Source organism: Scleropages formosus, chromosome 1 (genome assembly GCF_900964775.1).
Source record: "Scleropages formosus chromosome 1, fSclFor1.1, whole genome shotgun sequence".
Classification (NCBI taxonomy): domain Eukaryota; kingdom Metazoa; phylum Chordata; class Actinopteri; order Osteoglossiformes; family Osteoglossidae; genus Scleropages; species Scleropages formosus.
The window spans coordinates 53,393,377-53,421,051 of record NC_041806.1 but is presented as its reverse complement, the minus strand read 5'-3'; the positions used below and the strand labels follow the sequence as shown (position 1 = coordinate 53,421,051).

The 27,675-nt window shown below is 49.9% G+C and overlaps 1 protein-coding gene across 6 annotated transcripts in view; it reads left to right on the top strand.

The window, feature by feature from the left end:
* Positions 1-25,606, top strand: part of ablim2 (actin binding LIM protein family, member 2) — a 58,438-nt gene extending 32,832 nt beyond the window's left edge. For 2 of the 6 annotated variants that reach the window (XM_018730256.2, XM_018730255.2), the window contains exons 7-23: positions 3,197-3,284; positions 4,285-4,343; positions 7,879-7,956; positions 9,751-9,894; positions 10,224-10,256; positions 10,671-10,788; positions 11,285-11,455; positions 12,106-12,174; positions 14,900-15,001; positions 16,280-16,333; positions 17,790-17,833; positions 18,263-18,374; positions 18,645-18,703; positions 20,023-20,077; positions 20,949-20,956; positions 21,091-21,171; positions 24,224-25,606. In XM_018730256.2, coding sequence (XP_018585772.2) covers positions 3,197-3,284; positions 4,285-4,343; positions 7,879-7,956; positions 9,751-9,894; positions 10,224-10,256; positions 10,671-10,788; positions 11,285-11,455; positions 12,106-12,174; positions 14,900-15,001; positions 16,280-16,333; positions 17,790-17,833; positions 18,263-18,374; positions 18,645-18,703; positions 20,023-20,077; positions 20,949-20,956; positions 21,091-21,171; positions 24,224-24,337 — 1,389 coding nt within the window. In that variant the 3' untranslated portion in view covers positions 24,338-25,606. The remainder of the gene's footprint in view (positions 1-3,196; positions 3,285-4,284; positions 4,344-7,878; positions 7,957-9,750; positions 9,895-10,223; positions 10,257-10,670; positions 10,789-11,284; positions 11,456-12,105; positions 12,175-14,899; positions 15,002-16,279; positions 16,334-17,789; positions 17,834-18,262; positions 18,375-18,644; positions 18,704-20,022; positions 20,078-20,948; positions 20,957-21,090; positions 21,172-24,223) is intronic. The other 4 variants (XM_018730259.2, XM_018730258.2, XM_018730257.2 and 1 more) reach the window with 4 other exon arrangements.
* The last annotated feature ends 2,069 nt before the right edge of the window (positions 25,607-27,675 follow it).

Genomic DNA, 27,675 nt, shown 5'->3' with positions numbered 1-27,675 from the left:
TTAAATACTTTGAGCAAGGGTGTTACAGCAGGAGATGGGGTGTGAATCTGGGTTCTGAAATGAAAAGGTGACCGTTCTAGCCACTACGCCACCTGCCGCCCTGTCATGTAAGTACAGTTTTTTGAAAAAAGTGTTACATGTAGAGGGGGTGCGGTGGCGCAGTGGGTTGGACCGCAGTCCTGCTCTCCGGTGGGTCTGGGGTTCAAGTCCCGCTTGGGGTGCCTTGCGGCGGACTGGCGTCCCGTCCTGGGTGTGTCCCCTTCCCCCTCCGGCCTTACGCCCTGTGTTGCCGGGTAGGCTCCGGTTCCCCGTGACCCCGTAAGGGACAAGCGGTTCTGAAAATGTGTGTGTGTGTGTGTGTTACATGTAAATGGCATAAAGAAAAGTAACTGTGCTCAACTACTACTGTGGTAGGAATCTGTAGGTGCAGTGTGAGCTGTGACCTCTTGTACTTGTGTAAGTGGCTGAGCTGTAGTGAAGAGTCCACACACGCACGCACGCACACGCACGCACACACACACACACACACACACACACTCTCTCTCTCTCCGGCTCTATAGCCTCTCCGCTGCGAGAGCCTCCTACTAAAGAAGCAGAGAGGAACACAAGAGGTTTTGCTTCCAGTCACATGAGCCAAGGGTCATGGGATATGCCTTGGGGAATCTCCACAATGGCAGCCCAGTCCAGCAGGACAAAGCTGCGTCCCAGTATCGCTTTCCGCTGCTCCTCTGAGTGCGTAGCCATCGTGCTCATGGGAACCCCTGCCCACAGTTCTCAGAAACAAAACTCTTTGGAACTGTAATGGATGTAACACAGGGACCAGCACAGGCACAGCAACGTTCCGGGCAGAATAATCCGTCCTCCCCAGTACTGCCAAATAACCATTTTGAGTACAGTTGCTCATTTTTGGTCCCACGGTGCTTAACAAAGTGTTCATCACTAATCTAACTGTTGGATTTAACGTGACACTTAGGATATACTGCATAACTGTATATAGATATGTACATTAGAGTTTGCTGGAACGATGTGAAGGTGCTCCTCACTGCCCTGTTACTGTCACATGATCTGAAGTGGATTTCTGCAACCCAAAGCTCAACTGAGTACTGGAGATCTGGAGATCATCTGAGCCAAGCTAAGGACTGACTTCGCTTCTCATGACACTTCCTCTGCTCACTTCCTATGGAAGAGCCCTGTTCTATTGGACACTTCGCGATGTCACTTGCAGACAATAAATGGTGGTATTTGCACTTGTTTCCCTGTGACAGAAAGGCCAAAACTGGCTCTTTTTGGAGTCATGTGGTCATGGAGTTGTTCACTGTTGCCCTGACAACAAGAAGCCGCTCTGACTGCAGCACCACTTCTAGGCTCCGTGTGTTCATAGCGGTGGAGACATGAGCTGCATGACATGGCAAACAAAGCCGTGTGTAGAATTGCGTGCACTCGAGTCAGGGCGCAGTATGTTGTGGTTTGCAGAGACGACGCACCAGACTCTTCGGGTAGTTTGTAAATGCAAGTAGACTTTACTACAGAGTAACAAAACTGAGTTAGTATGCAGAGCAACTGGCAGACAACTTGCAGACAGTACTTTTTATACAATTTTTGATTAACCGGACACTCCTTTTTTACCTGGTCCAGATCCCCCCTCGGATCTGGCCACTTTTTTTATGGCTGTTTTGGTTAATGGTCCTTCAGTCACAGTGGCGCCTACTATAGTCTGCTTGATTCTTATCTTGACATGGATCGTAACTTTGGGGTTCTACTTCCTCATGTGCTGTTCTCGCTACTCCACTATTATGTTTTACAGGGACAACTGCCTTCAAGGGATCCCCTTGATTGATTGTCACTGGTTTAAAGTACCTTCATCATAGGGCATATACCTCAGCTGTGTTTACTCTTGCCTGGGTTAGTTTCAAGTCACATACACAAATCACACTTAAGCTTTACCATAGTACATCCCCTGTCCTGGATCAGCATGGCTGACGTAGGGCGCCTGGTCCCAGCAGGTGGACTGGTGGCAAAAATCATTGTAGGGCGGATTCGTCTCCATGAAATGTCATGACATTTACTGCGAGTTGAGGGCAGCAACTGTGAAAGCAGGGTCAAGGGACAGACTGAGGAGCAGAGCAGATGTGGGGAGAGGGTGACAGTTCAGGGTAAGTACCTTGGCAGCTCTAACCGCTGCGCCCTCTGCTGGTGCAGAGCTTCCACCTCCCCCTGTGGCCACTGGCAGATAACACACCCAACAGAGAGAAGCTCAGGACACCAGTGTGGATGTGGCGTCCCATTCACTGTGTTTTGTACCCTGCTCTTGTTTCCTTGTGTGATGTGACATCATGCGACATGTTGTGCTCTTTTCTGTGTCTCCACTTTCCACCCTTAGCCAGTGTGGTACCCGGGAGAAGAAGATTTGAGTAGTTCGGAACGAGAGCAGTGTGTCACTGGAGCACGGCGCTCCTCCCTCTGTGAGCACTGCACAACGCAGGCAGCAGAAGAAAAATACCAACATAAATTAAGTTCATCTTGTGACCCAGTGCCATTTATGATGGTTGAGAGCCTGCGTTATTTATACATGTATCCCCTTTTGTCAGTATAACACAGCGCTATAGTGATGTATGGCAATGGAACAGAGTACATCCATTTGTCTCATTCTGAATGTCCTTCTGGTGTCGCTGTGAACAGTGACCATTTCCCCCTGGCCTGTGAGAGTTCTTATTACTGCGCCAGTGTAGTAAATCCCATGTGGGGTTGGGTGTCAGATTAACAGGTCAGCCATATTAACTTTACTGATAATATCATGGCAAGGGATTATTCTCATTCTCACATCATTTCTGTTTTTACAGGAACTCTGTACTCACTGTACAGTGTGTTTCTGGTGGTCTGTGCCCCTGAGTGGCTCTTTGCTGCCGTTGGACATGTGGCACTCTGCGTTTGGACTGTCGGCACAGTAGACCATAATTTAGACTATGAAATTAGTCTTCATTAAAGGCTGAGCGAACATGGTGTTCCAGCAGACTGGGGTTATGTTTAGATACTCAGTATGGATGTTCCATGGTTGTGTTTCTGGTGCTTCTGGAGTGCACTGTCCATCAAGGTCCTGTTGCTGGACCTCGCCAGTTAGTGGAATAAGAGTTCTACTGTGTAGAAAGGAAAGTGCCAGAGCACACAGGCTGTTGCTCAATGCTCTTGTCTCTTCCAGGCTGGTGACAAACACTACCACCCTACATGCGCACGCTGTGCCAGATGTGACCAGATGTTTGGAGAGGGCGAGGAGATGTATCTCCAAGGTAAATATGCAGAAATTCTGTCTACATTCTGAAAACTCACCTTTTCCGGACCCATTTCGCCCAAGATCTCTCTAGCTCACGTACGGTTTAAATATTCATCCACCATAACTTCATGAGCATCACCAGATAAAACCTTTATTCAGCCACTACTCCGGCATTGTTTTTGTTTGCTTGTGTATCTTATAACATTAAAAAAAAACAAACAAACAAAAAATTTGGTAGGAGGGTATCAGGATTTGTCTGTCCTGTGTTTTATGCACCTACTGAACGATGAACCTCGGTGCAGCAAGTGGTAGGTAACAAACTAGGTTTACTCGAGTCACATGTCTGCAGCTGTGTCTCTTTCTCTTAATGTAATGCATAAATTGTACTTTTGCTGAGATGTACACTGCTTTGGACAAAAGCGTCTGCTAAATGCGCACACACACACACACACACACACACACATTGTCTGAACCGCTTGTCCCATGCGGGGTTGTGGGGAGCCGGAGCCTAACCCGGCAACACAGGGCATAAGACTGGAAGGGGAGGGGGCACACCCAGGACGGGATTCCAGTCCGTCACAAGGCACCCCAAGCGGGACTCGAACCCCAGACCCACCAGAGAGCAAGACCCGGTCCAACCCGCTGTGCCACCGCACCCCCTTGTCTGCTAAATGAATAAATGTAAATGTAAAATATGCCGTAACGATAAATTCTTTTTTGTTATTGTTAAAAGTTTTACACTAGTAAATCACTTAAAATATTTTAACAATTTGTGTTCCAGTTTCCCAATTTTTATTTATTTATTTATTTATTTATTTATTTATTTTTTATTATTCTGGAAAATATATTGCAATAATAATTACATTGTAATGCACTGAGCTATCCAGTCATTCTGATATCCGGTCTCCCTCACATAAACTGCGTTCTTTATTAATGTGAGGCCTTTATCAAAGGTGATGTACTGGGACACAGGATGTTGCAGTGATGCTGTTTTCCTCTATTTGTTTGCTCCCCAGGATCCTCCATCTGGCATCCGCCGTGCAGGCAGGCTGCGAGGATGGAGGAAAAGAACAAGGTGAGAGAGGCAACGCAGTGGACACTGCTCCCCCCAGCCCTTTACAGGCCTTCTCCACCTGTCTTTATAGCACTTAGCGGGCTGCCCAACATCTTGTACCTCCTCCTCCTGACGGCTCCCTGTGAGACTTGCTGGTCACCAGCTGGCTGAGCTATGCTTTCTGTGTTCTGTGATGTCGAAAATAGAAAGCGTTTGACTTTTGTTCATCCACGCAAACTCAGATGATTATTGATATTGTGCTTCTATTGAACATAATCTCCATCTTCTGCATTAAATTCTTCTGGGATATTATTGTTTAAGTTAAACCTCATAGGCAGACTTTTTGTTTAATTGTGAACAAAAACTTCGGTGGGCTCACCACCTGTCGGAGGAACCGTAAGGGGCCGGTGCATTGTGATTTGGGCGGTGGTCGGGGCCGAGTGCCCGGCCGACCCAAACCTCGGGCGCCAACTCTGGTTTTTGGGACTTGGAATGTCACCTCGCTGGCGGGGAAGGAGCCTGAGCTGGTGCGGGAAGTTGAGAGATACCGTCTAGATATAGTCGGGCTCACTTCCACTCACAGCTTGGGTTCTGGAACCACTCTCCTCGACCAAGGGTGGACTCTCCACTATTCTGGCGTTGCCCAGGGTGAGAGGCGGCGGGCGGGTGTGGGCTTATTAATAGCCCCCCAGTTCAGCCGCCATGTGTTGGAGTCTACCCCGGTGAATGAGAGGGTCGTCTCCCTATGCCTTCGGGTCAGGGAACGGTCTCTCACTGTCGTTTGTGCTTATGCGCCTAGCGGCAGTGTAGAGTACCCGGCCTTCTTGGAGTCCCTGAAGGGCGTGCTGGAAAGCGCTCCCACTGGGGACTCTGTCGTTCTACTGGGGGACTTTAACGCCCACGTGGGCAGCGACAGTGACACCTGGAGGGGTGTGATTGGGAGGAACGGCCTCCCTGATCTGAACCCGAGCGGTGAGTTGTTATTGGATTTCTGTGCTAGTCACGGTTTATCCATAACGAACACCATGTTCATGCATAAGGGTGCCCATCAGTGCACTTGGCACCAGGACACCCTAGGTCGGAGGTCGATGATCGACTTTGTAGTCGTTTCTTCTGACCTTCGGCCATATGTCTTGGACACTCGGGTGAAGAGAGGGGCTGAGCTGTCAACTGATCACCACCTGGTGGTGAGTTGGATTTGATGGCGGGGGAAAAAGCTGGACAGACCTGGCAGGCCCAAACGCATAGTGAGGGTCTGTTGGGGACGTTTGGCAGAGGCCCCTGTCAGAGAGGTCTTCAACTCCCACCTCCGACAGAGCTTCAACCAGGTCCCGAGGGAGGTGGGGGACATCGAGTCTGAATGGACTATGTTCCGCACCTCCATTATCGGGGCGGCGGTTCGGAGCTGCGGCCATAAGGTCTCCAGCGCCTGTCGCAGCGGCAATCCCCAAACACGGTGGTGGACACCGGAAGTAAGGGATGCCGTCAAGCTGAAGAACGAGTTCTATCGGGCCTGGCTGGCTCATGGGACTCCTGAAGCAGCTGACAGGTACCGACGGGCCAAACGGAGCGCGGCTCTGGCAGTCGCCACGGCAAAAACTCGGGCTTAGGAGGAGTTCGGTGAGGCCATGGAGGAAGACTTTCGGTCGGCCTCAAAGAGATTCTGGCAAACCGTCCGGCGACTCAGAGGGGGGAAGCGGTGTTCCACGAACACTGTTTACAGTGGAAGTGGTGCGCTGCTGACCTCAGCTGAGGATGTCCTCGGGCGGTGGAAGGAGTACTTTGAAGATCTCCTTAATCCCTCCGACACGCCTTCCGTAGAGGAAGCTGAGGCTGGAGACTTGGAGGGGACTCGTCCATTACCCTGGCTGAAGTTGCTGAGGTAGTCAAAAAACTCCTTGGTGGCAAGGCTCCGGGGGTGGATGAGATCCGCCCCGAGTTTCTCAAGTCTCTGGATGTTGTGGGGCTGTCTTGGCTGACACGCCTCTGCAGCATCGCGTGGAGTTCGGGAACGGTGCCTCTGGACTGGCAGACCGGGGTGGTGGTCCCTCTTTTTAAGAAGGGGGACCGGAGATTGTGTTCCAACTACAGGGGGATCACACTCCTTAGCCTCCCTGGGAAAGTCTATGCCAGGGTACTGGAAAGGAGAATCCGACCGATAGTTGAACCTTGGATTCAGGAGGAGCAATGCGGTTTTCGCCCTGGCCGTGGAACACTGGACCAGCTCTATACCCTCACTAGGGTGCTGGAGGGTTCGTGGGAGTTTGCCCAACCAGTCCATATGTGTTTTGTGGACCTGGAGAAGGCATTCGACCGTGTCCCTCGTGGCATCCTGTGGGGGGTACTTCGGGATTATGGGGTTCGGGGCTCGTTGCTACGGGCTGTTCGTTCCCTGTATGACCGGAGCAGGAGCTTGGTTCGCATTGCCGGCGGTAAGTCAGACCTGTTCCCGGTGGATGTTGGACTCCGCCAGGGCTGCCCTTTGTCACCGATTCTGTTCATTATCTTCATGGACAGAATTTCTAGGCGCAGCCAGGGAACGGAGGGTGTCTGTTTTGGTGGCCGCGAGATCTCGTCTCTGCTTTTTGCGGACGATGTGATCCTGTTGGCTTCATCAAGTCAAGACTTGCAGCGTGCACTGGGGAGGTTTGCAGCCGAGTGCGAAGCGGCGGGGATGAGAATCAGCACCTCCAAATCCGAGGCCATGGTTCTCAGTCGGAAAAAGGTGGATTGCCCCCTCCGGGTTAGGGGGGAGTTGCTCCCTCAAGTGGAGGAGTTTAAGTATCTCGGGGTCTTGTTCACGAGTGAGGGAAAAATGGAGCGGCAGGTTGACAGACGGATCGGTGCGGCGTCCGCAGTAATGCGGTCATTGTACCGGTCTGTTGTGGTGAAGAGGGAGCTGAGTCGTAAGGCGAAGCTCTCAATTTACCGGTCGATCTACGTTCCTACCCTCACCTATGGTCATGAACTCTGGATCATGACCGAAAGAATGAGATCGCGGATACAAGCGGCAGAAATGAGTTTCCTCCGTAGAGTGGCTGGGCGCACCCTTAGGGATAGGGTGAGGAGCTCAGTCACCCGGGAGGAGCTCGGAGTAGAGCCGCTGCTCGTCCGCATCGAGAGGAGTCAATTGAGGTGGCTCGGGCATCTGTTCCGGATGCCTCCTTGACGCCTCCCTGGGGAGGTGTTCCGGGCTTGTCCCACTGGGAGGAGGCCTCGTGGCAGACCCAGGACACGTTGGAGAGACTATGTCTCCTGGCTGGCCTGGGAACGCCTTGGGGTTCCCCCAGAGGAACTGGAGGAGGTGTGCGGGGAGAGGGAAGTCTGGAGGACTCTGCTCGGACTGCTGCCCCCGCGACCCGGCCCCGGATAAAAGCGGAGGAAGATGGATGGATGGATGGATGGATGTGAACAAAAAAGGTCCGGTTGTGTGTAGATGTCTTTCCAGAGCCGTTTTGATTTAATTATACATCACTTTCCCCCATTCCTGATGTAGCTTACCTCCTTTTACCCTTCATTCAGAGAGATTTCACTGGATGTCACTGTTCTGCCACAGGTGACGAGGACCTCCTCTGAGAGCATCACCTCTGCACCCGCATCCAGTGCATCGGGCTCCCCCAACAGGGTCATCTATGTAAGTGCACAGCCACATGTGACCAGCAGGCGGCAGTAGAGCCCTGGCAGAGTGTGCAAGGAGGGTGACGTGACCTTTTGGGATGGCAGGGATAGCCCAGTGCTGAGACAGGTCCTGCTCTGTATCTCTTGAGGACTCTGTGCATCTTAAGAGCAGCCATGTAAACAGTACAAACACTCACAGTATGTGCAGACTCTGTTTATACACCACTATAACCCATTAGATTATTTTCTCTGGCTGAAGCATCTATGTCAATAAGTTCCTTATTGATCCCCGTGCCTGAAAGGTCGCCGTGTGTAAACAAACACTGAGCTGCCATTTTACTAAGTACACCTCTCTAGGAGGGTGTTGCGCCTCCTGTGCTCATCTGAACAGCATGAATTTGTCTGGGTGTGGATTCCACAACATGCTGGGTGTGTTGTTCAGGAATGCTGCACCATGTGGAAATGATTGTGTTGCGTAGTGGCTGCAAGTTAGATGGCTGAACTCAAGTCTTTTCCACCTTATCCAAAGATGCTCACTGGGGCTGAGATTTGGGAACTGCGCCCCACTGAAGCAGTGAAAACTCGCATGTGGATGAACTGTAGCTGTGAAAACGTCAACTTGGTCAGCAACGATGATCAGATGTTCTTCAGTAGATATCAGAGGCTCTAATGTTTGCCACATCATTGCACTGCCACCGCTAAGCTGGACTGCTGATGATTCTAAAGAAACCTGGATTTGTCTGACCAAGGAAGACATTCCCCTCTCCTTGATGGTCCAGTTTTGATGTTCCCCTGCTTATTGCCCTGGTATTTGGCTCTTGAAGCCCATTCGAGACAGAGTTCAATAAGTGGTGCATTCCGAGGTGACATTCCACACACCAGCATGGAACTGGGATGTGACTTGCCTGGCTGTAGCCCATCTCCTTGCTTGGCTGACTCTGGCCATTCTCTTTGACTCCTCTGATCCACAAGCTGTTTTCATCCACAGGATCGCCTATCGCTAGTAGTTCTTTGCTTATCATACCGTTCTCACTAAACTGTTGAAACAGTTGTGTGTGAAGTCCGCAGGACGGCAGCCATTTGGGAGATGCTAGAATCCACACACGGTGCCAACTATTGTGCTACGTTTGTAGGCACTATGGTCCCTGGTTTTGCCCATTCCAGTGCTCAGTTGAGCACTATTTGAGCTACAAATGTTTACCACCCACCCCAGTCACATAACATATGACTTGTTTGAATGTTCAGTTTGTTTATGCAACTACTCATGTGATGAACATCAATTCATGTGGTGGTAAGAAACAAATTAACTCCACTCAAGAATCACACGTCTGCATCTACATCTGTCTTTCTGCCAATGTAATGAACACATAGTATTTTCTATGAGATGTACGTCACTTTGGAGAAAAGTGTTTGCTAAATCAGTATATGTAAATGTGTGAAGGTGGGGGGTGTACCTAATAAACTGGCATCTCAGCGTAATCTAATACACACACACACACACACACACACACACACTGTCTGAAACCACTTGCCCCAAGCGGGGTCGCGGCGAACCGGAGCCTAACCTGGCAACACAGGGCGCAAGGCCGAAGGGGGCGGGGACGCACCCAGGAAGGGATGTCAGTCCATCGCAAGGCACCCCAAGCGGGACTCGAACCTGGTCAAACCCACCGCGCCACCACGCCCCCCCATGTAATCTAGTAATGCTGTCATATTCTGACACCCTTTATGACCGCAGTAGTGTGATGGAGCCGTATGGTCCCATGATGCCTTTCCATGGCCTTCTGTACTCTGCCTCTTTGCACTCCAGGCAAAGCTGGGTGACGAACTCCTGGACTACAAGGACCTGGCTGCCCTGCCGAAGGTCAAAGCCATTTACAACATTGACCGGCCGGACATGCTGACCTACTCACCGTACATCAGCTACTCGGCTGACGAGCGACACCACGGAGAGGTATGTGGCCCTCGCTTTGGTGGCAGGAGCAACCCTGCGCCTTCGGGTGTAGTTTACCTCCTTTTACCCTTCATTCAGGGAGGTTTCAGTGGGTGTCACTGTGCAGGGTTACCTTCAATATCTTCAGGGGCACAGTTTTGGCTTTTGATCTTGAAAAGCATGCTACTCACCAAGATCATTCTCATAAGTACTTTACACTGTTTTCTGTTTCCATCCCACTGTGGGAAACATGATTATGTGAAGGACATGTTGTTATGTGCCACTGGTTGTCTGAAAGTGTCACTAATTTGTGTCACACGCCTCATCTGCTTTTTCTCTTCTGTTTGCAGTCACTGCAGTTGCTTTCTCCCACTCCAACCGAGGTAAAAGAGAGTGCTTGCTCTGCTGGGGGGCCCCAGAACCAAGCTTGACAATGGATTCCATGCTAAACACATGCTGACACGTCGACATCACTGACGCATAAAAAATTCCAAAACATTCTATGCTGTTGAACATGTGGTTAGAAGCACTGAAAATGTATCACTTTCTAAATGTGGACAAGCCATTCAAAGTTACAGCATAATTCATCATTTGTTGTTAGAGCAGACGGCACATAATTCATACTCAGGACATGGCAGAAAGTGCAAGCGAACGATGTGTGGCCCATGGTGGAGCAGTCGCACTGTCCCGCATTGTTCTGCTGCTCTTCATCTGTGCCACAGTACAGTGGCGCTCTGTGCAGTGGTGGGGACTCACTCTCACTATGTTCTTACCATGTTCCTTGCTCTTCTTTGTAGGGCGATGGGGAAAAGTCCCCCCGGCAGAGGAGGCCCTCGAGCCCAAGCTCCAACAGCTCTCTTGGGGGCTATGGGCGTTACACTCCATCCCGCTCACCGCAGAACTACAGCAGACCAGGTACAGAGCTCAACCTGTGTCCCAGAACGCACTGGGAACACTGGGGATGGCAGTATGACCTTTGACCTTCTCATGCTTTCTATAGTAAATAATGAATAAATAGCAGCCAATTTCACAGGTGTTGCAGTGATTAGAGGTCACAGGTTTGAATTCCACTGCCTTCTGTAATACCCTTGACGAAGGTGTTTACCCTGAATCACTATAGTAAAAACTACCCTGCTGTATAAAAGGTTAAATCGATGTAGGTGGGTAGGTAGGTACTTGGATAGATGTAAAAAAAAAATTAATGTCAGGGATGTGGTCCATCGATGTGCAGAAGAAATGAGAAGGGGTAAGCATGTAGACTTGTACGGAACAACCTTTCCAGGGCTTTCCGTGGTAAGGCCACATGAAATGACCTAGTAATAGCGAGGGTATTTAGTGTACGACACACCCCGGCTCTACGTAGCTTTGCAGCAGCCCATCCTCAGTGCTGACCTGTGGTCACTTTGCCCAGAGCCCTGGATGGGAGGTGGCTTTGCAGCCCTGCCGGAGAACTCTCGCTCCCTCCCACTGTACGCGTCGGGCCACTCTGGGGGCTCTGGCCGCTACCCCCCCGAGGTGGTGCCCCAGAACCCTGGCACGCTGTTGGTGCTACAACAGCACAACTACATACCCTACTTCAAAGGTACCCCTGCAGGGGGTGTGTGGCGTGGTTGGGGAGGGGGGCACTTCCAGTTCCCGAGGACCACAGTGTGTGCAGGAGTTTCTCTACAGTTTGTAACCCACGTCGGCTATTGATGACTGGCTGCGTGGGGCTGGAGTGGGGTTGATGGGGATACTGGGACTGCCTGGGTTACTGGGAGTGCTGGGACTGCTGGGGTTACTGGGACTGCTGGGAGTGCTGGGAGTGTTGGGACTGCTGGGGTTACCGGGAGTGTTGGGAGTGCTGGGAGTGCCCACTGCTGATGCTGCATGACTGTGGCTACCTGAGCATTTCTGTGTCGGGCTGAGATCACTGCCTTTTGTTGCTGCTGGACTTTGTCAGGGTTGTGACAGTATGACTGTACTAATGCTGAAGCGTGTCTACCTGTTGGGTTGCCCGTGACCACGTGTGACATGAAAGATGCGTGTTGCCGTGGAGGTGCAGGTACAGACCATTGTGCCAACACCACCACACTTCTCAGCACACCTGCTGAGACTCCTGACATGCAAAGGGGAAAGTTCCAGAGGTCGTGGCTGCTGCGGGCTGCAGTTGACGCTCCTCGAACCCTTGCTTCGGAACCCTTCTTCTCACACAGTTGGAACCACGTCCCTGTGCTTTCCTCCCCCTCCCAGGGTACAAGCAGGACCCTATCCTCGAAAATAGACCTAGGACCTCCCTGCATCTCACTTTGTCCACCTACGGTAAAGTGCCGCCCTCCTCTGTCCTTAGCCCCGCCCACTGCTCCCTCCCTGGGTGGGGGGGCACTCCCTGTGTGTGCGTGCTGCTCACCTCGCCGTGTGGGCCAGCCCCCCGTCTCCCTGCGTCTTCCACTCCTTGTGCTGTGATGCATGATGGGCCCACAGGGAGGCCGCGGAAGAGACAGCACGCCCTGCATCGTACCCCATGTGTTTCTCTGTGTGGAAACGTGACCGCTTGCGACCACTTGTGACCTCATTTGACTGCTCATGACAGCTCACCACCCAGTCTGTCGTTGTTTTTTTTCATTGGGCGGCCGGGGTCAGCGTGTTTTGCTGTCGTCTGTGACCGTTGGGAGCAATGAGTGTCTTCAGCGTGTGCTTGGGCTCCAGTGCTGCTTCGGCTCCGACTGGCAGAGGCAGGACGTCACTTTGGCCAATGTCCGGTGGGCGTGTAAGTAACAGGGATCTGAGCGAGGAACCATTGAGCAGAGGAGCCAGAACTGCGGAGACAGGCGGGGGGATTTGCCTTGTCCCTCGCCGAGATTTACATCGAGACCGAGGCGTTCTCTGTGTTCTGGCAGTGCTCCCGGCAGCAATTGTGCGTCACAGCGCAGGCCAGGCCCTAAAGATGACTGTGCTGGAGAGAATGCGGGTCGTACCCGAGCCCCTCATTGCATCTGTGGGAGGAAGACAAAGAGCAGGACACAGCCCGGCTCTACTGCCCCCTGCTGGATATGCGGGGCTGTGCCTCTCAAAGGCGCGCGCGCGCGCACACACACACACACACACACACACACACACACACACACACACACACACACAGAGAGACCGAGGGATGTCAGGAGTGCTGCTGAGCAGCGAGATGGACTTTGCCTCCTGTTGCTAAAGTTGAACCCTAGGGGAATGCAGCCGGTGCCATTCACGCTTTCCTTTGGGTGACTTCCCACTGCAGTCCTACCTCCTGCTCCATTGATGGCCCTCCAGCTGTCCCCCCCAGCAAACAGCACAGCGTGTTTCTTCAACGGTGGCTCTGAGCTCTTCTGTACACTGGAAGCTCAGTTTTGTGCTCTTTGTTTCTTCAGATAATAAATCATTTCTATTTTCCAGGCCACGATGTGAAAACGGCACAAATCTAAACTTTCAGGGCACAAACAAAGCAGCGCAAACACAGTGTTTGTGTGCTGTTCATGTGGGGGCAGCGTCACAGAGCTCAGGCCCATGGCTTCTTCCATTCCGTTGGCCTCGCTCACTCGCTCGCTTTGCTCATCGTCCACAGCTGGTCCCAAGGCTTCGCTTCCCCAGCGAGGAGCTCTGGTGCCCTTGAGCTGAATGATTGGTCACACTGCGGTGCTGCATCGGGCGCGAACGTCTCTGGTGCTGTGTGAGACGCAACTTATTACTTGGCTCACAGTGCACCGCCCTGTTTGCCCTTGTTCCTCACATTTCAAGTACACTTGATGCACTGATCGAGCACACATGGTTCTGCTCAGGCTCTCGCTGTCAGCCAGCATCTGCATGTGGCCTCACAGTGCCAGTCAGAAGTTTGAGTACACCCAGCCAACACCTGTATGGAGGGAACTGGAGGAAAGAGCCCACTAGGTATCACGTGACCACAATGAGTTCCCAGTAGATGTACGCTAACTTTGAATTGGTGTTACAGAGGGGTGCGGTAGGGTGGGCGGCACAGGGGGATCCTGCAGGGAGAACCCAAGTCCAGTTGGGCTGTAGGTGTCGCATCATCAACTGCCCTGAGCTCCAAAATGCCAAACTGTCAGACGCAAAGCTGGTGACCTGAGAGGACTTTTCTCGTGCCCCCAAGGGCCAACAGATGTGTGTTGGAGTTGCCTTGTAGATTTTCAGGTATACTAACGGTACTGTGTGTGTGCGCGCATGCGCATGCTTGCGTGCGTGACAGTGACATCATCCCTGTGCGCTCTGTGCTCTGGCCTTGTACTCAGAGTGCGTCAACTTGCTGTAATAACAAGCTCTCCTTCTCCATCTCCATCTGCTTTTCCTTCTTCTTCTCCTACTTGTTCTCCCTCTCCTCTCCTCTCCTCTCCTTTTCCATCCCCTTCTTCTACATTCTCTGCTCCTTCTCCATCTCCTTCTTCTCCTTTCTTCTTTCCTTCTCCCTCTCTATCTATTTCTTCTCCTTCTTCTCCATCTCCTTCTTCTCTCCTTCTCATTTCTATCTCCTCTCCTTTCCTTCTCCTTCTCCCAATGTTGTGTCCATACTCTTTGTGTACGGACTTTATTGGCGCTGGCCTGCGAGGTGCCAATGACTCCATAATCCAGCCCTTTGTGATGTGAGTCTCAGCAGTGGTCTGTGGACATCGTAACAGTCAAAATCAACAGTTCGCCGACTCATAGAGTCTCAAGTAGGATCAAGTTTGGCTAGAAAAAATTGTTGTAATTGTACTTCTCTTAAAAGGAAAGCGCAATGTATTTTCTGCTAATATTTTTCACGTTAAAGTTTTTAACTGTGGTCAAGCCCCTCTGAACCGCAGCACAGCCGAGCAGAGCGGGTTGTCCAGGTAAACTAGGTAGATACCGTCTGGACTTTGTCTTCTGCTGCTTTTCACGCTCACAGGTGGCTGGATTAGCAGTGCAGCTCATGATAAAGTGCTCCCTTGAAAAAGAGTCGAGAAATGCAATGTGACTCCTTTTCCTTTGCCTCCATCTTCTTCGTGTTTTATCTCTCTCCTTTGCTCTCTGTCACCCCCTGGAGGTAGTGAAAGTGGGCGGAGCACCCCCAGCCTATCTGCCTATTCAGACAGCAAGTCTCCTTCGTCCACATACGTGCAGGCACCCAGGCATTTCCACGTACCAGGTAGGATCTCGCGACGGCACCCTCACTTGCTCAGTGCTGACCTTTCCGCTGTCCCTCACCTCTGCCCTTCCGGGGAATCCCGAACCTTTCTTTTCACAGAATGCAATTGCTGTGTCGTCAGTCTCTGCCTGTCTTTTGTTCCTGGTTTTGCACTGTGGTTTTCTATCCACGGTGCCTGTCTTTGGAATGCTGTTGTGGCAGCTCAATGACTCTGCTGGAGGGGAGCCGCAAGACATACTGCTCACCTCTCCGATGTACATCGGCTCTCCTGCGCTCATGCTCTTGTCATGACGTAACTGTCCCCTTCCCCCATTCTGTCCACAACCATGGCGACCAGCCTGCAGACCAATGTTCATGAGCTCAGCTGACCTCCTGCTCCCTTCTTCACACTCTGATTCATGCTTGCTTCAGGCTTGGATATAGATGGGATGGGGAAGTTCCTCCAAGTGATGTCACCCCAGATCAGAGCCAGCATGTCTCTAAGATTTACCTCATTCCATGAATGAGCTGAAGAGAAACAGCAACCCAAGCAATTGCCATGTTAATTTGTCATAGATTATGGTGTCTTTGGTCTGACATGTGGCCTGTTTCTTCTTCCTTCTCAACTGGAAGGCAGTAAAAATCACTCAAAAAGAGTAACTGATGCACATGTCTCCATTTAAGTGACTCATGTCTCTGAGGAGGAATAAGTTTTTGTGTAGTAGTTGTTTCCAAACATTTGTGAAAGTACATAGTTTGATCCTAGGATACTGAGATGTGTACAGTAAACTCACACAGACACATTTCATCAAGTCTGGCAGATAATTTATAGAGCTGAGAAATGGTTTCTCAGCAACTTTCTCTGTTTTGCACCTTGTCATCATTGAATTTGATCACATCTTCTTGTCACGTCTACTGGTGTGTATATGGATGGAGCATGAGAAACACACTGACACCAGTGGAGTGGAACACAGTAAAATGTACAATGATCGGTGTGAAACAGGGACTTTACCTAATTACGGGGGTAATTAGAGTTGGCCGTTCGAATACGTTCGGGCTGCGGTGTAGAAAAAATGACAGTTGCCCAGAATACACCAGTTTACTCACTTACTAAGTACTATTTGAGACACGTGCAGGTGAACAGATTCACTGTATAACGTTGCTGTATCTAGTGAAGCACATACTGGCCTCCTGCTGCTGCTCCCCTCAATAATGGCTGGTCTCCCGCTTCTCTTCCCCTTCTTTTCCCTTCTCTTCCCCTTCTCTTCTCCTCTGTCTGCCTCTCCACTCCATCTCCAGACACTTTGGGCAAAGACAATATCTATAGGAAGCCCCCTATCTACAGGCAGCATGGTACAGTCAGCCCCGCTCTGTTTGCCCTTCTGTGCATGATGGGTATGCAGCTGCACGCTTGCTCCCCGCTGTCCGTCTCCCACAATGCCACTCTTTTCCTGTCACTTTCCAGTAGCTCTCTCACCTGGGCTGCAGGGCTCACCTCCTCTCAGACAACGTATGCAGAGCTAAGGACACGTGCTCATATTGTAGGGATGCACACTCAAACGTAAGAGTTGTGACGGTGCTGCAGTAGCAAACTGGAGAGAGATGCATGACTTGGATTGGTTCACTAAAGATACAGCTGCAGCTGGGAAAAAGGAGCATGTGGCTTTAGAGAAAAACAAGTAAGGAAATAAAAATAAAAAACAAGACACAAACCGTAAGTTCAGTGCTCTGTGCCTACACTTGTAAGAACACAGCTGGTAATGTCACTGTAAGGAAGTGTCTTTGAGCACCGCAGAGGTGGCGATTCCTGTACTGGAGTTACGAGTGACACACATCCCTGTGGACAAGACCCCGTCGCTCGCACACAAACAAGCTCCGTTGGTTGCTGTAGCTCGAGCTGGAACCTCCCCTGGAAAAGGAACCAGCTCCACTTAACATCTGCCATTTCCCTTTTGATGCATGCTTCTGATGTGTGCATCATCGATGATCATGGTCATCATCGTCATGGTCATCATCGTCTCCACGTGCCTGCTTTCGCTAGATAGCTGTCGATGTGGGACAGGACCTTGCTGACGTGACCTGAGCTCTGAGTGTGAAGCTGTGCCAGTCCCTGTGCTGCCTTCGTACCCTGTGTTTCTGTGTCTCCTTTCATTTTAAGTCTTTTCCTTCATTTCTTTTCTTTTTTATTGAATACTATTAATGAACTGTAAGACCAGTGAAGTCACAGTGCATTTACTGTACTGTCTGTCGTCAGTAAACATTGGCGGTACTGACTAAAGAAGTGCTGTTGTGTCCACGCAGCTGCAGGATCGTCTCTTACCCTCCTCAGCGAGATACTTACTTTGGAAACAAGTGCAGGTTAAAAAAAATTCAGCAAACTGCAAAAGTTTGTTTATTACATGTATTCATTTAGCAGACGCTTTTCTCCAAAGCGATGTACATCTCATAGGAAGTCATTTATGGTTTAGCATTGCTGTTATGTGGCAGAATAACAACCGATTGAAAATGCTGTACTGCGTAGTTAAACTGCTAATTGCTATACAGTGTTTGTCATCGTGTTCCACAAGGTTTTGTGTTTTATACATGCGGGATTTTTGCCTCATCAGCGTCTTCGTCTTTGACAGGAGTCTCACATCGCTGTTCTTGCTCTTGTCGCTTTTCTTCCTGTGTTTCCCGTCGTGGTTTTGCTGCCAACACCTTTGCATGTGGCACCTTCTGTTCCCCTTTCGCTGCGCTCACCGTAAGTGCTCGTCGTTTCACTGTCAGTGTGTGAATTGGTGTGACGTGCCTGTGTGTGCTGTGCTTGCAGCTTCGAGGACCTCCTGGCAAGAAGGGGATGATTTGGACAGAAAGGTACGTGAGCTTTTGAGCGAAATTCCAAGCAGGTGTTGACTGTATTCGTCACCGATATTTTGGTAGCTGCTCCAGCTTACAGCAGCCAGGTGACGTGCAGCACTCAGAGGATCACGCGGCTTCCGCCACCTCCGGCACGTTCAGCCCTAGTGCGTGTAGCTGTGGCAAAGAGCAGCCCTGGTTCCTTGTGAAACCCATTTCCCCTGAACAGTCTCAGTGCACTGCTGGAATCTCAGTCCGGCGAGCTCACTGTAGTCACCAGCGGTCACTCCCTGTGCCTCTTCCTTTGTTCTTTGTTCATGGGTTGCTGGCAGACAGAATGACTGCTGCTCACAGCTGGGTTTGCAGTTTGTGTTCGGGTCACTTAAAATGAGGTCAAAAGTGGGATGTGTTTTTCTTACCAGCAGTCGCTGTTCTGTTCACCTGCAGATGAAAACAAGCTGGATGATCTTGAAGGGCGACATTGATGGACAGTCGAGTCCGGAGTATATGGATCCCAGGACATCGACACGGAGCCTGCCTACTGACACCTCCCAAACTAGTAAGTACCTCCCATGCGTCCGAGTCCAGTATTCACCCATGTCTACCTCCGCTGAGACCTTTTGGTGCGAAAATGATCCAGATGGAGACACTTGAGTCCTGGTACATCAACACCCCCAGACCGTTAATCCATCGGTGCCTTAGTGCCCAAGTGCCTCAAAGCACAGGCCTTGGAACAGCTTGGTCATCAGTGCAGTGTTTGAGTGCTGCACCACCTGCTTTTCTCGTTTCTTAAAATGCGTACTGATCATCCTGTATGTGTCGACTGCAGATTTCCCCTACAATAAGTCCGCCTCCTTGCCAGGTTATGGGAGAAATGGAATCTACAAGGTAAGTGTGTAGTACTACCTCTGTTTGACTGCATTCACTGCCATCTTCTGCAGGCCCATCGTCTGGCCCTGCACTCATGTGCCATCCCCACACAGTCCGTTTTTGCTGGGCGCTACTGAATGCACTAATTCACACAAGGTGACGTCATACGAACCCCCCCGTCAGCGTGAGTGTACGCAGAGATAGCAGAGCTGTAACCGCAAACACATGGACGAGAGGTTAAGGAACCGCCCCAGCGGAGCAGGCAGGCAGTACTTAGACAATTGAGCTGCACACCGTAATGTTGAGCATGCAGGGCTCCACAGGGCATTCATAAGTTCTCTCTCTCTCTCACACACACACACACACACACACACACACACACACACACACACACACACACACACACACACACACACCCCACCCTGCCAGCGAGCCAAACCAGCTTTACCCAACATTTTACTGTCATTTAACGAAAAGCATCCTGCCTTGGCACGAACAGTTGAAGGCTTCTTTGTACCATCCAGAAGCCTCGTCTCAGTGTCGTACTCAATTTGCCTGGTGAATCCAGTGGTTAAACCATTACAATGCCGGAGACAAAAGTGTGTCCTATGGTTTAGGCTTTTGGGTTGTGAAAAATTATTTAATTACTGTAATTGCTGCTTTTACAGCCCCTCAGGGTTGCAATTTTCCGTGAAAACTTTTTTATACAGTTTATATGTAACCTTTTCAGTATCTCTGTCTTTCAAAATGTTTCTGAATTTTTATTTTTGAAAAAGAAACAGCTGTTTATTTTGACAGGCCTTGCAGTTGAGAACGTGCTTTGTTAGACAGCCCTCCAGTAGGGGGCGTATTACTCACACATTCTCTCTCCATGGAGCATGGTTGCTTCTCCGAAGTATACTTTTAACTGAACTTTCGGGAAGTTCTCTACATGGCAATTGAGGTAAAAGGAAGGGATTACTGTGACCAAACTGCTCATGAAGCAGAATTAAATAATGTCCCCAAGTAAAGGGGTGACACAAAGAGTTGAGTGATTAATAAAAGGGGCTTCCCTGAACCCCCACCCCCAGACCCCATCCCTTGTTGTTCACAAGGAGGATGCTGAGGTTGCTGTGTGTTGCTGGCCCACCTCTTCTTTAGTGGTGACTCTCATACACATGCTCAGCACAGTGCAAGTGGTCTCATTCACCCCACAGCTGTGTGCAGGACCTCCGCAGCACCTGAGTGTCTCCCACCAGTGTTTTCGTGTATCCTGCCCACCCACCGAACTGCAGAAGAGCTGTAGGACACACTAGTGCATGATGATGACTAAGTGTCTTGGTGTCCCTCTTCTCTAGGCATCAGATCTTGCCGAGGATGACCCAGACCAAGACTCGAGCTGGGGGACGAGAGGTAAGGCTTTGAGGCATCCTTAGTGTCGCAGATCACTAAACATCCACTATAGCATGCTAACTGTAGAGGAGGTAGAGGTAATAAAGGTAATGGTGATGGCAGTCAGCGTGTTGAGGGCTCCGATCCCAGAGGACTCCAGCAGTTGTCATATCACTTCATTGCTTAGCTGATACATTTTCTAGCTTCTGCATGGCTAGCTGATGTCACCCGGGAAAACCTCTGAAGTGGAATGCGGCGCAGTGGTTAGAGCTCCTGTCTTGCATTTGAAGGACACGGGTTCAAATTCCACCCTGTAGTACCCTTGAGCAAGGTACTTACCCTAAAATTACTCCAGTAAAAGTGAGCCTGCTGTAGAAATGCTTTGGATTAAGGCATCGGCTAATGTGTGAATGTAACTGAAACGGTAAGTTGAAATGAAATTAAATATTTAAAGTTACTTTAGAAGTATCTTCCAAACAAGAAGAACAATAACGTTACCCCTGGTATGTGCTGTAGCACTAAGAACCAGGTATGTTTGCTGCTGTTCTGCTAGTGAGGTCCGGGACACGTGTGTGTGTGTGTGTGTGTGTGTGTGTGTGTGTCTCACATTGATTACCACACAAAAGCTACAGGTGGAGGGTGGTGATGGAGAGCAGCAGGACCCTCTTAGTCATTCCTGTTTGTTGCCAGAGCTCACAAAAACCATCATTTGCAAGTACAGTGACCCTGCAGCGATGAATTTACTGCTGAGGGGCTTCTCATAACCACAGGAAAAAGAGCCCAAAATGCCTTTTGCTTTTGTGTTCCTCATTCTTCTGTTTTGTGGCCTGAAAACAACAACATGGTCATTAACGTGCTTCTCTGTCTCTGTCTCTCTCTCCCTCTGCTCCAGAGTACAAGGTAAGGGGACTCCAGCAGAGCAGTGCTGTGTGGAGGTGCAGTCACACCAAGAGCTCATGGGTTTGCAGTCACCATGAAGACAGCACTTAGCATCTTGTTCAGCTAACACCTACTTGTGTGTGTGTGGTTTCCAGATCTACCCCTATGACATGTTGGCAGTGACTCACCGAGCCCGAGTCAAGCTCCCCAAGGATGTGGACCGAACCCGACTGGAGGTACAGCGCTCCCTTTCTGGCAGCAGTGTGCACTGTGTTCTGCTTTACATCTTCTGGCCATTGAGAGCCTCATGTATCGCGTGGTGTCATGTGATAAACTCTTTTGGGAGGTACCTGGTTTTACTACAGCATGAACCAAATTTCCATCCCAGAGGCAGAGGTGCAGTGCTTCGCCTTTGACTTCTCGTTGCGCCACGTGAACAAGGCACCCGTTTGGGCTCCGATCCGCTTCCTTCTTACTTCTGTACGCTTTCCAACTGTTGCTGTCCCTTGGGACGCTGCCAAGGGCCCCAGCCTCCAACCCAGCGAAATGCTGTGGTAATATTGTGGTGTGGAGCAAAGCCCAATCAGGGAGTTTGAGAGGCTCCGCGAAGGAGACTGTCCCCCACTTGGTCACGTACTGTGAGCTTGAACCCCACGAACCTTGCTGTCCTGGCTCCTGTATTCTTCCATGCACTGGGCAGCCTGGCCTTGTAGCCTTGGTGACTCTCCAGGGGCCTCGAGGATGTGCAGATTTCAAACCGCGGCCCCTGAACCTGCAGCAGCGCTCATGTTCTGTTCTCCATCATTAGTTTCTGTTGAGACCCAAACTGTTTCAGCTGGGTTCAGAGCCCATGCTTTGAAGACCGCTTCCTTCCTTCAGGGGGTTTTAGCAGGAAGCCACAGCGGGGACTTCTAGTAAAGTTGCACAGACTGCAGTGGGTCAGAGCTGGACGTTCAGCCCAGCATTTGTTCCTCAGGAAAGTGCTGGAGGAAGCACACAAAAGCTCTTCTGTTCTCTCTCTTTCTCCCTCTCTCTCTCTCTCTCTTTCACAATTCCACTTCTGCTCTCTTGACTCCAGCGGTTCATTCCATCACTAGTTAATGTAAGATTCCTGAGTCTTAGCAAAAGTGTTGTTGTTGTTGTTGTTTTGTGCTGATGTACTATGAATATTGTTCCATGAAAACACAGCATGTATTAGCACATGGATTGTGAACAAGTATTCTAATGAAATGGACAGTACAGCAGCTGCATGTTACATTATTTCACATCCTTTTCATGCTCCGACAGAGCAGGAGATACTTGACAAGAACCCTAAGTTTTGACTTTCTACCGTACTAATTCATGTGCGCTTTTCAAAGCTGTCCTTCTATGCTTTTCATGTAATCTTTTTGAGACCGTCTGAACGGAGAAATCCATGCATGTGTTGACTGACCAAACTGGTCCACATCACGCTACAGTTCACCTGCACGCTACCGCACTATGGATGATCTCATGCTAGGAAGGTCATCGCAATATATATTTTAATGTGTTTTCCTGACACTTTCCACCTGTCTTGGAGGAAAGACACTGCTGTCACCCAAGTGCTAGTGCAGGAAGACAACACAAATACAAGGAGTGACAATTCAAAAAGTGTGTGTTCCAGCATTTTCCTTTCTTTCTCAGGAGATAGGGGACATGGGACAGGAGACAGAAGACAGGGGATGGGGAACAGAAGATAGGGTACAGGAGACTAGGGACAGGGGACAGAAGACTGGGGACAGGGGACAGAAGACTAGGGACGGGATGGGGCTTCAACTCGGCAGACAGCAGTTTCCGCATGTCTGCTGCCTGCAGTGAGGTCAGAGCACTCCAGCAGCCAGAACCTCACAGCTGTCAAAGACTCGTTATCATGGAATGTATATGATGCTTGTGTGTGTGTGTGTGTGTGTGTGTGTGTGTGTGTGTGTGTGTGTGTGTCTGTTTCGGGAGAGGGGGGCTGTCCCTGGTTCTCTTCCTGTGTCCACAGTTTACAATGCACTGTAAAGGTCAGCGATCGCATGAATTAGAGTGCCGCGCTCACGCTGTTGCTGTGCTGCTCAGCAGATGCCTTTCACACGACATTAAAATAATTGCACGGGCGTCTATGGAGGACGAGCACAGAGTGTGAAGTGGCAAATTTATAGCTCTACATTGACCTGAAAAAGTAAAGTTGACCGCAGTGCTAGTCTCTGCACAGAATTATAGTTCCAGTGCTGCATACCTCGCTGCAGCCCCTCCTCGGGGCGCGAACGGTGGGGTGGACGTCTCACCGGAGAGGCTCTGCTGCGACAGGGATGCTCGACGCACTCCGTTCGTGGGCTTTCCGATATGTTCCAGGCTTACCTCGGGATGCGAGCCTGTGACCAATCCTCATGCTTCAAATGACACTTCTGAAGGCCTGTAGAGAACATTTCTGATTGTGGTCAGTGCTGCCCTGGTGCCATGTGTCCCATCCTGCACCGCACAGCACTTAGCAGCAACAGAGGGCTCAAATGCACCTAAATTGGGCTCAGACCCCAGTCACACCCGTGCCGGATCCAGGGGTTCTGCAAAGACGCACTTTACTCTGTACTTTCGCAGCAGAAATGGAGGGCAGGTGTCCTGGTCTCGCTGACTTCAGCCATGACATCAGAGAGCACTTTGTGCCGATGCACAATTGTCATAAACACGGTCTCGTTAAAATGTTGGAACACGTTCCCTACAGCAGTGTTCTTTTTCACTCATCAAGACGCTTTAAACTTTTCTTTTGCCAGCTGTGACTTCACACATATATGTGGCATTGATGAAAGTCAGCTGGTGTGAAACAATGGCTCTTGTTCCATTCATTTAAAAGTTTTCCTTTGTTTCCAGTCAGTATGCTATGGGGTCCGAGCCACTGTGTGAGAGCGGTGAGAGTATTACACTGTAGACCTTATGAAAAAATTAGTAGACAAGTGGCTGCTGAGGAAATGCTGTACTTTATTTAGTTCCATCTTTAGTTCGGCCCCAAAAGCAGGGCCAGTGCAAAGGTGTGAGAGACGAAGGGTGCCGGTTCCTGTCCCCCGGAGCGAGGCATGTCACCAGGATACCTCCAGCAATATGTCAAGTGCTATAAAGTGATTGCGTAGTAAGTGACTTTGGAAGATGGTTTTCAGCTAAACAGTTGAATAAGAAAAAGCTGTATGTTTTATTGCTCAAAGTGTAGCTGCACCCACAGGGTCGCGATCAGGACTGCACTGGACTGCCACGCTTTTCATCTTACTTTTCGTCTTGTTTTGTTATTCTTTCTAGCGACACCTGTCCCCTGAAGACTTCCAGCAGGTCTTCGGAATGACCATTGAACACTTTGATCGCCTTGCTCTGTGGAAGAGGAACGAGCTCAAGAAGAAGGCGAGACTTTTTTAAACAAGGCAAAAGCAAACAGAAAAAAACACAACAAAAATGTTCATCATCAGTTCTGTGGGGGGAGGGGGGGACAAAACAGACAAATATACGTGTACCACTGTGCTACTCTACACCTCCAGCAGCCTGTTTAGGGAAGAAGCGCCGTGAGGGCCGCTTGAGGGCCTCTGATGTTGTGGCGAAGGTGCCGCTACGTGGAAGCAGCGCCGTCTCCCTCCACGTCCCGGCAGAGTTGCAGAAACGCTTCTGGGCCGCTGGGGGTGGAGTCGTGTTTGCATGGCCAGCTGTGCTGCTTGTCGCTCCCTGCTTTCCCGCTGCTCCCGCTTCCAAGGCAGTGGCGCGATGTGGCGGCCTCCCTCGGTTCTACACGCCACACTCGCACACTCTCCGTTCATCTCAGTAACAAGACTTTGAGCTTCGTGCCGCCGCAGACCATGTCCACCATAGGGCAGCATGCTGATGCCAAAGACGTGTCAGGAATTTCAGTTGTTCTGGGTTTTTTTTTTTAATGTAAGAGATTGTCAAAGCACCTTACTACGTCACCGAGTCTCGACTTCACTTGTTTTCTGTGTGTCACTTGTCACGAATGGGTCCTTCTTGGTGTCCTGGAGGCGCCGGAAACAGTGAAGCGAAAAGAAAAATGGGCAGGAGCAGTAGGATTATGGGAAGCACAGGAGTGCACTGACTTTGCTCTCACAGCTGCATTGGAGAAGGAAAACATGTCAACACACTGAAATGCAATAGTCAGAGAAATTCTCTCTGGGGCGCCGACTGCAAATCATTCGGCATTTCCCAACATTATTTTTATACTCTTTGACTCCAGAAACGATTACAGTGATAAATATTGGTTTAACATGACAAGATCATCTAGACTTCTTAAAGCAAATACTGAATGTGTCCATATTTTTACTCATAAAGCACAACGTTGCACTCTCATAGATCGTTTTATTTAAATCTACATTATTGTATTTAAAGGTGGGGTTCTGTCTGGTAGAGGATCACCTGTATGTACATGTTCACATGCATCTCCCACCCAGATAATTGATATTTTCAACTACGCTGGATAATGTTTTAGTGTCTGTAATGACATCCATGCTTTAACATAGAGGGAATTTAGTCTTTCTGAGGACTGTTATAAAAGCTCTTCATTCGGTGTTATTCTCCAGCTACTATTTATTGAAAGAATGTGGAGTTAATGGCAAAGCAAGATTTTGTTTTTCCTCTGTAATTTGCATCTTTAGATATTTAGTTTGTTTTAAAAAGAACAGCAGGATGATGCAGCAGGTAGCATTGCTGTCTCACAGCTCTTCTGCTGTTTAGGATGTGGGTTCGACCTGCGCTCCGTCTCTGTCGAGTTTGTGTGTTCTCCCTGTGTCCGAGTGGGTTTCCTCCTGCAGTCCAAAGACGTTTCAGGTGAAGTGGTGACTCTAAATTGCCAGTAGCATATATGTGCGTGCGTGCGTGCGTGCGTGCGTGCGTGCGTGCGTGCGTGCGTGCGTGCGTGCGTGCGCCTCGTGTTTTAACTGCACTGAACCGGTCAGTCTTGTCCTGCCTCACTCAAGGCTCCAGGCCACCAGGACTGTGCACTGGACGAGCTGTTAATGACTCTGTGTGAGTGCTTTCAGTGAGGTTTCTTTTACACTGGAAAATTTGGGAAAATGTAGGTATGAATGGTTGTAAAAAATAAAGCAGATTGAGTATAGTTTGTTTTTACATTACCCATGCTGCACATACAAATCTATACATTGCACTTCCTCAAGCACCATACACACCAACAAACCCAAGCTGATCAGTTTGTTTGTTGTTTGTAATACGCTTTTGTCGGAATGTTGATTTATTTTTGAAGAACTAACGATAACGTTTCCGTGCTGCCGTACATTTGAAGTGACCTACTGGAACAAAGCCGTGCTCTACATGATGGAGCGTTTAGGGCCTCGTGGAACGTGAACAGGAGTGACTGCGCTTCACTGGCAAACAGTTCCTCATTTCAGAGTCCAGTGGGAGTCCAGTGCGGATGGCGATTCGGGAGCGTGCCGTCCTGTCCTGAGCCCATCCGCACCAGGGTAGTTGTCACACAGCAAAATGTCACCCAGAGAAGACGAAAAACAGGCCTTTGCACAGAGTGGATTTACACCCCAGAGCTCTGCAGTTACCAGTAATTGGACGGAGGATCGCGGTGTGACTCATATATAATACTAGCTTTTCGCATTATTTTTAATGCTCCTAGAAAGACATTTGAGCAAGAAATTGTCTTTTCCACGGTCTCCTTGTCGGCTGAAATAACGAGCTGCTCATTTCCGTAACGCTTCCGAGATGAGCCTTGTCCAGCGTCTCAGCGCTGCGGAGCCGACGTTCAACGCTGGACTTGTGTGAGGTGGAGGGAGCTGGGATATCCAGATTGCTGGTGTTTTCTGAATGCATATTTTGCCTCCAGCTGTGAATTATTTTTCTTTTTGCAGGGCTGATTTTGGTAACACATGATGAAGGTAATACTGAGGCTACAGTGGTTGTTTTTGGTCTCTTAAAGACATAACATTGTTGTGTTCTATATGTACGTATGTATATATGTATGTGTGTGTGTCTGTACTAGAGCAGAGAGGTGTGTGGACGCTCAACACAAGTACACGTCGCTGAGCAGGACTGACATGCGCTTCTGCTCCTTTTCTCCTCCTTTTGCTTGCTGGTTTGCAAGAAGTGCTGATGTCCATCTTGAAATAAATGTTTAGTTCAAGACGTCTTCCCGGTGTTCTGTCATTTGTGGCCATCATTTACACATTTAGCGCGAACACGACCCTTCTATCATTATATTTGTCCTTGTGGGAAACTCCTCATCATGCTTTTCGCTGCACGTGTCTGATGGCAGGGATTAGTGACAGTTCACATTTCTCCGAACTATGTTTGGATAAAGCGCACGAAAAACAGCTGTCCAAACTCTAGTGCTTTTGTTTTCTATAATAATATTCTGATCACGCAACTTATCCACAATGATTGTACGATCTGTCGTATTCCTTTTGTTTTTATCACATACGCGATGTACCGCAGTAAAATATGTTACCACGTGATTGGCTCAGCCTGGCGGCGCCGACACCTAAGTGGTGTTTGAAGCCGTCAAACACCATATTAGCCCCGCCCACCACCGCTGTTCCCGCCTCTCGCTCGCACTGAGTGGCTCCGTAGCCCTGGCCAGGATCTAATTGGCTGTAAAGGACGCTAATTACGGCTCTCTCACAGAGCTCCCGCCTGTGAACCGGCGGCGGCGGTGGCGGCGCGTGTACGGCCACAGCCACACCCCCAGCCACACCCCCCCCCATCTGCCCCTCCCCATCTGCCCCTCCCCGCGC